Below are 13,025 nucleotides of genomic sequence, written 5' to 3'. Positions count from 1 at the left end.
AATAAAATTTTTTCAAAATTTAATAACATTTTTTTAAGATGTCCTTTTCACCAGGCACCCTTAACTGACATTTCAGGGAGCACCTGACATCCCAGACACCTCTCAATAACCCATCTGAAGAAGAAAGATTGCTTGGCCACTTGAGGGATGCTTTTTAGCAGAATTTGTAGGAAAACAAACAACTAAGGCATGTCATCAGGACTTGTTATCAGGAAGGACTAGTCCCTTGGTCCTTGGTAGAGTGGAGGGTCAGCAAAAAAGAGGAAGACCCCCAGTGAGATGGATTGGCACAGTGACAGCAGCAATGGATTTGAAGGTAACAGTGATCGTGAGGATGGCGCAGGACCAGGCAGTGCTCTGTTCTGTGATGCACAGGTTTTCGATGAGTCAGAACCAACTCGACAGCACCTAACAACAAGGCAACTACTGACTGAGTCAAGCAAGGAACACGTGCATGTGAGAGGAGCCTCGTTTTCCCCTGAATGGCAGCCCAGACATCCCTTTCAATCCATCCTGGAAGTATTGCATCATCTCCAGTCCCTCCTTCAGGTACACGCACACCCACACACATCTTAGTGTATTCTCCTTTGCATTGTCAGTGGATCCTTTTCTTTGATAAATTTTGATTCATAACTTTAAAAACAAAACAAAACAAAAAACCTTCCTTTCCAAGGATTCCTGATTGAATAGCTACTGGAACGTCACAATGAGGGCTTTATCAGGGTGCACAGGAATGGTGGGGAAGAGGGGAGATATTCCCTTGTCTTTCCTTAGTCTATAGGTTCAATAGAGCATCAGCTGTCCATGCTTTGGTTACTACCTGGCCTTCCTTCAGCATCTTCTCCAGCCCTGAGAAGACAACTAAGGACAGAAGAGCAGAGCAGGCAGAGACAGTTTGGAGTCAGCCCGGTGTACCTATTCCTGTGGGCAGGCAATGGCTTATGATCTACACATTCACTGGACCCACACCTGCGTGACTCAGGCGTTGCCTTCAAAGCATCTTTACTGGTCCCTTAGAAACTGACTTCAGGAGTAAATGCACAGGTTTGCCTAGAATTTCATTGGCAAACTGGCCCTCACTCACTAAAACTATGACAAACAGAAAAACTGAGGGAAACATAAGATGCCACATGAGCCCCTTAATCCTGCTTCCTATGACTGGCTTCTAAAATGATGTTTAAATCCTGTGGTGAGACCGTCTAGTGATTGAGCGGCTGGCTATTCACCTGAAAATCCAAGGAGCTGTGTTTGCTGAAGTCAGATGAGCCAGTGCCGCTGGACCTCTTGCCTGGGTAGACTTGTGAGGACTATTTACTACCCACCCATTTCCAGAGGGGATGGAAAATCAATTCTCAAAAACCTGGAGGACCTGCTCTGACTGTGAATAAGGGCTTGCCCTACCCTCCTCTTTTGCCCTTTTCAGACTATTTCTACATCCCATAAATATAAACATGTGGCTCTTCCACCGCATCTGTAGATAATAACTTCAGGGGGCTTCCTGTTTACGTGGTAATACCCATTTCCCAGCCAAATAAACTCTGAGACGGAGCGCGAAGGTGTTTATTAGGCCAGTCTCGGCTGGGATTGAGTTAACAGGAAATACCCAATCTTGCAGAAATGTCTGATGATTAAATATTGGGGGGGGGGGCAGGGAACACAAGAGATCAAAAGCCCCGGTGAAACTGCTTTCTTCTGTCTGTTGCTTCCAGTGAGAAACATAAGCAGCCATGATAAATATGGCCAAAGTCCCCACAGCTTTGCTGGCTGTGTGACCCAGAGGGAAGAAGAGTAGATGGGAAAGCCGGACCTCCCTCACAACACATCCAAACATCAGGGCCCCCATAGATAAGGAGATGAAAAGGTCATGGGTATTTATCTGTGGGATGTGCTCAGTCTTCTGCCTGTATATCCTTTTTCAACGAGCACTGTATTCTCCCATCAGCTCTTTCAATAAATCCTTTAACCCAGAGATTCTCAATCAGGGGTGATTTTGTACACACACACACGCCCCCAAAGGACTTAAGGCAATATCTGCAGACATTTGGGGTTCTCACCACTGGGGAGGTACTACTGACATCTGGTAAGCAAAGACCAGAGATGGTGTCAAATGTCCTACAAATGCACAGGAGAGCAGCCCCCTACACATACATACACACACACACACACACACACACACACACACACACAGAGAATGATCTGAGTTGATGCCAGTGGTCCCAAGTTGTAGCTCAGCACTTTTTCATAAACCAAGAAACAGAAATAAAGTGACTCATTCCAAACCACACGGCAGGACAAGACCAGGGAGAGAAGAAAACCATCATGCCTACCTGCCGGGTGGATTCCTTTTTGAAAAGGAAACACAGATGTTTAGTTCAAATAAATAAACATCCCCCAACGAATTGCAAATAAGTTCCTCAGTCTGAGCCCACTCAACTCAAGTGCTTTTTTGGATGCCCCTACTCTTAGAAATTAGCCGTTTCCAAGATTTCTCAGAAACCAGTGCCAAAGGGTTAAGAAAAAGCAGACCTCTAACTCTTAGCGTGATGTGGGCCAATGTGACCATTGCCAAAGCGCTTTTGCACCACAGTTTCCTGGGTTCCTTTTAGAACTGTGGTAAGCCAGAGTGTACCGAAAGTGCAGGACAGAACGAAAGCAACTGCTGTAGCTCTAGGCCCTCAACCTCATCAACGGGGAAGGGCTTACCAAAAATAAAAAGCTCTCAACTATAGTTACATTCACTAGTAGAATTTTCAGAGGCTGGAGTCTTAGACAAAGGTTTGCTTTTACTTATTCTTGAGCTTTGGTTGAGTTTCTTTTTAAGAACCCAAAAGCAATATGGGAAGAAAATTAGATTAGCCCTGATAGCTAGGCTGCCTGAGATCTTCTGACTGTAGCCAGGCGTTTATTTGTTCATGCAGAGGTTAGAGTCCTGGAACTGTTAAGGCTTCTGACCCTATACTCCAATTGGTCCCAGAGCTGGAATAAGTGGCTTTACCCAAGGATGGGGAGAGCACACCTTCCTTCAGATGCAGGTATATGAGAACATGAGCTCACTGCCAGATTCTTCACTCACCCTTCTCCAGAAGAAGGGCAAATCATGAAGATGGCTCTTAGCAAACCCTGGCAAGTCTTAAGACCAGCAAGGTGTAAGCTGGAGTAAGCATCAGACAAGAGAAGCAGCCGCAGATGAGAAAAGACCCAATGTACACACATAACAAAACCAAAAAAAGCCATTTTATTGAAAATGAAATTTAAACTTCAAATTAATATTACAATCATGAGGAAAATGCCAAATAATTCAATTTACAGTTGCAACATAAAATACAAATAGTCCCTTTGAAGTCAAGAGTAAACTCATCCACATCATGATCTGTGGCATAAAGCAGAATTTGTACAATCTGTGCATGGAAAGCAAATCTTGGGCGACAGCAATTGGAAAAAAATAAAATAAAAATTAAAAGCTTGTATTTACACAAAATGCTACAAATATTTTTGTTCCACAGAAATCTAAGAATGGTAAAACATATCCAAAAACATTGAATTTTATTCAAAATACCTAAAAATAAAAAATGACTGTGTTACGGTTTTTTGGCTGGTATATTTTAAAGAAAGTCATTTTAAAAAAAGCAAACAGTTATTTGTAAACATGTAGTAAACAGACATCTAAAACTTGTCACATAGAAAATATTTTTTTAAAATGCATTCTCGTTTTCAAAACAACAAATTCAAGGTTTGGTAGAGTTATCTTTTATTGATTTATTTTTAGTTATTGTTCTCTTGGATAGTGTAGGCAAACTTCCTGTCTTTGCTAATGCTTTGTGTTTTCGTGTATTAACCTAGAATTCAGAGTCAGGTCCTTTCCTTAGACTGGAGGGAGGACTCTTTAAGCCAGCACACATCTATCTCCTCCCCTCTGAATTTGCAATGGATGGTTCCCTAAGGCTGTGGATTTCTCTGCTCAGGTTTAAAGGGTCGTGGTGGGGTGAGACAGTCTAAAGAGAAAACAAGAGTCAATCTACTTAAGTCTCCCAGTTCCAGACTGGATGTCATTCTACGAATTTCAAACTAGAGTTTGGGCACCATTTCTGGAACTCGGATACATGTTAAATTTGGCGAGAAGATGAGAACCAACAATATCTGGCTTCACGGGTCAATCTGCAAACTCCAGCAAAATTTTGTGCTACCTCAAGAACCATGCTATTTTAATTCCAAGGAAACCTTGTTTGTTGACTAGTATAAGGTTCCTTTATAGTAGTATTTGTAGGGTATATTACTACTACAAATCATACACACGACCCAGTGCAAATTAAGGGTTCAGTTAAAAAAGAAAGAATAAGATAAACTTAACCCCCAGGCCAAAAAAAGGGCAGAATTTAATCCTTTAAAAAAAAATAATAATATATATATATATGAATTACCCCGGGGTGATAGGAGTGGGTGGGGTGAAAGGGAAGAAGTGCTTGAATTTTTCCAAAGGGAAAAAAAAATGTTTTTCTAAAGTGTTTCTGGGTTGCTGCCTGCAGCCACTATAATAACTTTTAAACACAAAGCACCCCGAACATCACTTAGCATGTGTACTGTAAACCTAAAGAAGTCCTTTTAACATTAAAAGATAATGCACACATATAGTACCTTTTTTATTAAATAGGATGCAGCTGGCACTGGCATTAACATTTTTATGTCAATTCATTAAAATTGAAATGTGTAACCAGACACTGGCTTTTTTTTTAAGTGCTGCTGAAACAAACACACATATTTTACACTTAAAAATAAATGGACGGTGGCATGCTTCAAGCTACCACACACAAACAATAAATATTATCAATTCCTACTTCCATCTTAAGTAATAGAAAAGTGGCTTATTCATCTAAGCATACTTGGCATCCAACCTTTAGAAGGCAAAGTTTTTGTTGGTGTTTTGTGTTCCCCTCAATTTTCATTGGAAGGTGTTATTGTGTGCCACCCTGAAGGCCATAGTAGAAGTGCCTCGTAGCGTTTTCTTGGCTGTAATCTTTATGAGAGCAGACCACCAGGTTTTTTCTCACACAGAACTGGTGGGTTCGAACCACTGACCTCTTGGTTAGCAGCTGAGCAACTAGTGTTGCTCTAGCGGCACTCTTTTTATTAGGTGTTGGGATGAATTCTAAGGGAGACTTTAAGGTCAGAAGCACAGGCTTGGCAGCCCACAAAGGTGGACTTGAGAATAAGTACAGGGCAAGGGGGTTCTGAAGACTGGGGGTAAATCTTGAGATCGTTTTATTTAGGGGGCATAGAATACGAATAAAAAGACCCCACTCTATGCAGGAGGAGGGTACATATTTGCCTGATGGTGTCATTAAATGATCCTGGCTGGGATTAAGGATTTGCCACATCACTGCTAAGAATGCATCCTACCGATTGATGGATGTAGAACCAGTTTCTACACAGTCGTAGGCACCACACTCCACATACCCTAGTCCTCCCATCACCCTTTACTCTGAGAACTGTCAAAGACTGCACTGCCGGACTATACAGGTTGTCGGTTCTCTCAGATCAGCAATCAGTTGGATGACCTGCTCCCATAGGACAATGGCTTAACTCTACTCCTTTAAAAGTAAATTCTGTGGCAAGCTGCAGTGGGGTCTTGGATAAGGCAGATTTAGGTTTCCCTAGTTTACTTTTTGGTAAGGCTGGTTGGGTTAAGAATCCCTGGTGCAATGTTGCCTTCTTGTACTATGCATATCATGACTGATTCTTTATACACTTGTGTGGCTTTAAGCTGACTATATTTTCAGTACGAAGCCTGGTGATTTAGAGTTCGGCATAACTCTGAAACCACAGAACCTTTTCCTGAAATTCAATGATCACTAGCGCTTGCTTTTTTAATATAACTTGAGTTTCTAATTGTTTGAAAGAAATTAGGAAACCACATCACTCCAGCATTTCATGCTGGCAAAGGGCACCGTAAGTGATAGAGGACAAAGAGTTGTTTTTTAAACTCCTAACGATTGCTTCAAAAGACAAAACTGTATTGGAGGCAATCAAAGATCTCAAAGAACTAAACATAATATTTCCTTCATACATTAAAAAAACAAGCTACGTCTAAAACATTTGGAGATGGAAGTATTTTTTAAGAAAAAAAAAATCACATTGTGTCTGGGTGAACTGAAATTGCTTAGCAATGTTTCAGATATGGCTCTAGCCCACTGAAGAAATTTGTTATTTAATAAAAAGCACTTTTAGAGACCGAAGTCAACATATCAACACACTAAGAAATGTTTCAAGGGTCCAAATGTCATTAAATAATTATAAATATATCTTTAAAGTTATATGACCATTCACGTTAGCAAGTTACCTCAGATTTTACACATATTCATAATTTAAAAATAAAAAGAAAACAAATAACACACAGCCAAACGCAAATACTATCTATATACCAGTATGGCGATTATACGGTATTGCCATTTTCAGTTTTGCATAAAAGGAGAAGGGGAGGCTCGGGGGATGGATTTTTTTTTTTTTTCTTTCTTTTTTCTTTTTCTTTTTCTAGTCAAATGGGAAAAAGGGGGAACAAAAAGTACAAAAAGTAAAAATAAAATCACCTATCCTGATGAGTAATTTTGAAGTCACTTTTTTAGAGAAGGGGCAAAAAAAAAAAAAACTGAGCCAAACAGTTCAAATGAGTTATCTGTAGCAAGACAGACAGCAAGTTTGGAACAGTTATTCTGGACGGATTGCAATGCAATATCCATTCTCTCTCTTCTCCCTTGCTGTGCACCGTGACTGGCTTTGTAAGCTGGTCTGCAGAGTACCCTGGTCCATACACAGTTGTGGTTTCAAAGTATAGGGAGGAAGCGGCTTTGCTCTACTTCCTCCTAAGCCTGGAGTCCACCTCTCTGAATCGACGTATGAACAGATAACATATGATAAATTGGCCAAACAACAACAGCAACAAAAATACCATTTCCTCTGTTTGCTCCATTGTAAAAGTTCATCTTAAATAGAAAACCACCTGAAACCTGATCATGGTTGTTTCTCGTGGGCCTTTGGCTTCTCAATATCTACCCTCTTACAGTTGCAAGGTCATGACTGAGTAAGTGAAGAATCTTCTAGAAAATAGGCACTTTGTAGATAGCTAATCGATATACATATATATGCACTCTCTCTCTATATATGTATATATTGATACATTGGGAAGGGGGGGTAGTTCCCAGATACCGCTGGGTCACTGCTGAGGAATTTCAGTATGGTCGCCAAACAGATTCATCCATTCTGCCACTAGAATTCAGAACAGTTGGAGAACTGCTGTGGCTTCCATCAGCGTCAACACCATCATTCTGGTTAGGCAAATTTGGGTTTAATAGCGTGCTGCCATTCGAGGTGGTGGTGCATGGCGGAAGCATTCTGGAAGGAGAGCGGTCTCCCCCCGGCACCATGGGGAATTGATAGGATCCTGACGAAGTGCCATAGTAGAGATACGGAGTGCTGCTGGTCTGGAAGGGTCCACTCTGGCTTTGGGAAGAGCCGGGGTAGGGTGGTGGCAGGTAGGTGTGGTAGTGAGTGGTGGCAGACATGCCGAGGGACATGCCTGAGGTGACTGGCGGGGTGTAAGTAAAGGTGGCTGGATAGTGCATTCGTGGGTTGGAGAAGCGGCTCTCAGTGAGGGATGAAATGCTTGGGAACTGCCTGGGGTCTGAAAAAGGGCCCAGTTCTGAAGCACCTAAAAATTATAACAGAAGATGGGGGAAAAATCTGTAAATATCAATTAAAATAATGATAGTATTTTTTTTTTTTTTAAACAAGAAAAAAAGAAAACTTTAGCTCTCCCAAAAAGGAACAGCAAGCCACAAACAGACCTTCAAATGCACCGGTCACTTTATAGTCTTTCAGTATTTATCCTTAAAATTCTTCATTCCCAGAGGATCCCCAAAGGGTTTAAAACCCCTCTGTGTGCTAGGTCGTATGTGTAAACCAACCCAACACTCTGGCCGTATAGATCCACTCACCAGGCTTTAAAACTGAATCCTCATTGGATTTCTCCCTCTTTTTGTTTCTTGTTGCACTTTGAAGTTTTTACTATGCCGGACAAGTTTATTTTTCTCAATATAGAAACCCCAAAATGATCCACTTTGTTATTGGTGTTCTTGGCAAGTCCCCACCATCAGTGAAGGAATATTAAAAAAAAAGAAAGACAGAAACCCTAGCATGTGCCTGTCACTCCTTTTCAACCTTTAAAATCATGTGAAATCTTGTTGTAGTTTTCATACCACTAATACTGAAATCAATCCAGATTTCATTGTTATCTGTAGCTATTTTATCCAGGGTTATACAAGGGCAGTCTAGCACTCGGAAATTCTACTGAGGGTCATACACTAAATAAATAGGTTTTGAAGGGGTAGTGGTGGTGGTTACGTGCCGTGGAGTCGGTTCTGACTCATAGCAAGCCTGTATAGAGTTTCTAAGACTGTAAATCTTTACAGGAGCAGAAAGCCTCATCTTTCTCCCTCGAAGTGGCTGGTAGATTTGAACTGCTGAACTTGCGGTTAGCAGCTCAACTGGTAACCCACTACATTACCAGAGTTCCTTTTCAAAGAGGGGCGGAGGAGGCTTTAAAGAACCAAACGAAACCCACTGTCATCAGGTGGATTCTGACTCACAGTGACCCTGTCTAGGATTTCTGAGACTGTGAATTCTTATGGGAGCAGAAAGTCTCATCATCTTCTGCAGGGCAGCTGGTAGGTTTGAATTGCTGACCCTGCAGTTAGTAGTCTAGTGCTTATCCTACAGCACCACTTTAAGAATCATTTAAGTCTTAAAATGGGAGCCAACCTGATTGAGGGCAGGTGCCGAGAGCAGATTTTGTGAAAGACTGTGTACCTGCTGAGGGATATAAGTGAAAGGGCACCTCGCACCAATACTACAGAACTTGGCTTCAGGTCTGTTGGAATCAGTAACCTAGAAGTAAACATGGTTCTCCCTAAAACATGGAATCCTTCCATTTCTAAAGCTAACAGCATGCCTCCTAAACAGATACCTTTGTTGTCTAACTTACGAAACCACAGCTACATCAAACCCACTTCATAGGAAAATTGGTTTTCTGAAACGCCTAAACAATGTACAGCTGTGATCTTTAAAGACTGGGTTGATTATCATTTTCTAGAATTGACGTTGATGCGGGCTCTTATATTACTAACATTGTTCTTTTAAGGTTTTGACTGCTAATACCATCCAGTTCTTTAGAACTCATATATCCGCTTTTCCTATAGCTTTTATCTAGAAGGGAAAGTGTTTATTAATTTTCAAAGGCCTTGTTGTTGCTGTTAGGTGCCATTGAGTCGATACCGACTCCTAGCGACCCTATGCACAACAGAATGAAACACTGCCTGATCCTGGACCAACCTCACAACTGTTGCCACATTTGAGTCCATTGATGCTGCCACTTTGCCAACCCATCTCGTTGTCTTCAGCCCCATTTTTATTAAGCCTTTGGTCTTAGATACTACAATGTTTCTCACTAAATGAATAATCCTAATATTTTCCTTTAACGATGCTGCCTGTGAGGGTTGTTAAAAAGCAAACAATGTTTGTGCTCTTCATAAAATGTTAGGGGTAAGTGCCATTACGTGCATTTGCAACAACTTGTGACTGAAAGCAATATGTAGTTAATAAAACTTTCTCTCACAAATTGAACAGTACCAATCAGACAGCCCAGCCCAGCCCAGCCCAGCCCTGCCCTGCCCAGCCCAGCAATTGTTAAAAGTCTCACCTGCCTGGCTCTTCTTACTGAGAGTGGAAGGCCAGAGGCAGAAGTCAGAGGTGGCAGTATCATCATCTGTAAAATGAGGGGGATGAGTTCTAAGTTCCCTTCCAGCGCTAGTGTTCTAGGACCATGAATTCCAAGACAGAAGGAGAAGCAACAGCCTTAGGGGGAGGAGTAGGCAGAAAGTCGCTCATAAGTATATTCCCAGAATCCACAAGCCCACAAGCAGAGAGTGAAAAGCTGGTGAGCAGCTTTTAATACGAGGAGCAAACCCTTTCAAGATGACAAACTAAAAGGAGAACAGCTCAAGCAGTGACGCTCTGCTTCTTATAAATCCTTCCATCCTCCACTTGCCTTTACAACCCCTCCCAAATACAAAATCCTGACTGAATCAAGTTTTAAAGTGTAGGAAGTGTTTCTGGAGCCATGGAGGCCAGATGAACCCCTGAAAGTATTATACTGAGACAAAGGTCTTCTTAAAACCCTAACAACAGTTCAGTTTAACGAATAAAGAATGCCTGCCTTGAACATTTTATTCTTTCAAGATCTATCCATATGGGACCAAATGGACAACAACAACTTGAAAGATGAGATAGGAACATTCAGGGACTGTGAATCTATGTTAATGGGGAAAGAACAACTCAGAAAAGGAGGCTGAGAATGGCTGCACAACTCAAAGAATGCCTTCAACGTCACTGAAGTGTCCATGTCGAAACTGTTGAATTGGTAATATGCTTTGCTGTGTATATTCTCAACAACAAAATAAAATAAAGTAAATTATTAAAGAAAACACAAAAAAAGTTACAGTATAGCCCGCTACCTAACACGCGCATGCACACACACACACACACACACACACGTAGGAGGGGATTATGACAGAAGAGGAAGGGGAGCAGATACAATGTGAAGTCTTGCCCACGCCATGTTTGTGTACAGCCTTATACAATACAGGCAGTAAAGGCAGGCCCCAGATGTGCCTCAGCCAGCTGCAGAGCATCTAGGTAAACTTGAGTTGGCAGAGTGAATAGTTATAGGCAGGTAACTTCTTTCTGTATTAAATTCAATGCTCAGCTCATGTGAAAGAAACCAGAATAAATGAGCAATTTAAAATGGAAAGAAGTCACACTTAAAATGTCAACGTTTGCCCCTTACAGAAGCACAGGGTTCACACAGATAGGCATGTTAATGGGAAAAATGCTTCTCATGTGTATTTGTGCTTATAATATACTGTAGTGATAATTAAAATCCCATATGGTTTCACTTATTTTGATGCAGAAACCTCATTAAAACCCTTAATGTGGGGCCCTGCCAGTAAACTCTAATATGCTTTTGAATTTATGCCCCCCAGACTCTCTTCCCTATTTTACCTAAGACATTTTTGCTGATGTTTTTATTACCCATAACATGCCAGGATCGCTGTACTTTTTTGGTTTATAGATGCTAGCTAACACAAATTGACACTCATATTTCAATTAATGAGCTCTGGTTGTGGTTTATAGAAAACAACACAACAAATTTCCGCTAGGTTTACAGTATTTTGACCAATCACCTCTAGCCATTTGAGAGTGTCATGTCTTGAGCAAAGAAAGCTAATGTAGACTCTAAAGACGTTATAGGGTAATTTTTATAACTTATAAACAATACAATTGTCTGGAATTTGATGAGTCATTTCAAGTTACCAAGAAAAATGTTTATGAAACACATGGCAATGTGCTTATGTGAAGAAATATTAAAACCTACTAGGTGTAGTACAACATGAGATCCCATACATAACAGCCCATGATGGGGAGAGAGGAGAATCCCAAACTTTAAAAGAACATAAACACCTCCCTATTCTTTGAATGTTGCAGAAACAACTAATAGAATTAAATTCTTTCATTTCATAGGGTTCTATCACTACCGCTAATCCCTGTTTCCTACATAAATCCAGGTTTTCTTTTACACCCCCATTCTTGGGTTAGTTTGGCATTGGATCCTACACTATTCATACCTTGTGTCACGTAACACATTAAAAAGACACAAACTTAAAAATATATGTATATAACAGGCTAGTCTGTCAACTAAAGTAAAGGAAACATAAATTTGACTTACTAAAAAAAATGACAAGATGAAAGCCTAGAAAGTTCTAAAAGTATGTTGTTGTGCCTTTGAGGCATCCTAGGTGGTAAATCTTTACAGAAGCAAAAAGCCTTTATCTTTCTCTGCAGAGCAACTCAGAGCTCCCCAAAGTCAGTTTAATACTTCTGACCTTGGCTCTACCATCTATGGATTAAATAAAACCATAGATGATTTGGAGACCTTTGGAAAATAACAGAAAACAACCCTCACAAATCCATTCTCTTTGTTATCATGCATGTGTCCTATTCATGTACAAAATACACTAAGCATAGCTAAGCAATGGAAGTTGCTCAGAAGTTGAAGATGCTACAGTTAGATGAACTCATCTAGTTTCAAGAGCCTCAAATGATGCTGTCTACATCCAGGGTACCAGGGAGGGACTACAAGCAGTTATTTGAAGCCCAAGACAAACATTGCCTCTTGCTGATGAACTGGCTTTACTCAACTTGGAGAAAAAGCTATACAGTTGCTGAGAGTTAGAATGTACCTGGTGGCAACTGTTCTCTTTCTCTGGGACACTAAACATGAGTACAACAAATAGAATAGAATGCACCATTGTGATAAGTTTTGATAAGCAAACAAACAAACAAAATTACTTCGACAAAACTGTGCACTTGGTTAGGCTACTCTTCACTCTCCTCTGCTTTTGGGGTACTTTAATGAAAAAGTCTAGGCCCCGAATTTACTGCTGAGATCATTCTGATCTAATGCCTGTTTGACGAACAGGAGAGCTGAGGTTCAGAGAAGAGAAGTCATTTATTCAAATATTCAAAATTACATAGGCCGAGCCATGACAAGCCAGACAGACCTCTTTTGACTACTGACAAAATGTATGCAATTTTGTTGTTGTTGTTATTAAGTGCCTTTGAGTTGGTTCCAACTCATAACGACCCTACGCACAACAGAACAAAACATTACCTGACCCTGCGCCATCCTCACAATCACTGTTACTTTTGAACCCATTACTGCTGCCACTGTGCCAATAATCCATCTCATCTCATTGAGTCTTCCTCTTTTTTGATGACACTCTACTTTACCAAACATGACATCATGATCACATATATAAGTATATAATATCCATATATGGCATACAGACATTATAAGACATGTATAGGTGGGCTAATGCGTCAGACTGCAAAGTTCGCATGAACTGAGAGGCATGCGGTTC

General features: G+C 40.8%; 1 protein-coding gene across 1 annotated transcript in view; it reads right to left on the bottom strand.

Annotated features, from left to right (window-relative positions):
* Positions 1-7,220: 7,220 nt before the first annotated feature.
* RUNX2 (runt-related transcription factor 2) overlaps positions 7,221-13,025 on the bottom strand; it is a 278,570-nt gene continuing 272,765 nt past the window's right edge. Inside the window, 2 exon segments of the mRNA XM_006860524.1 lie at positions 7,221-7,699; positions 9,746-9,811. Coding sequence (XP_006860586.1) covers positions 7,221-7,699; positions 9,746-9,811 — 545 coding nt within the window.

This window comes from Chrysochloris asiatica, unplaced genomic scaffold (genome assembly GCF_000296735.1).
Source record: "Chrysochloris asiatica unplaced genomic scaffold, ChrAsi1.0 scaffold00038, whole genome shotgun sequence".
Taxonomy (NCBI): Eukaryota; Metazoa; Chordata; class Mammalia; order Afrosoricida; family Chrysochloridae; genus Chrysochloris; species Chrysochloris asiatica.
This window is presented reverse-complemented; position numbering and strand designations above follow the sequence as displayed.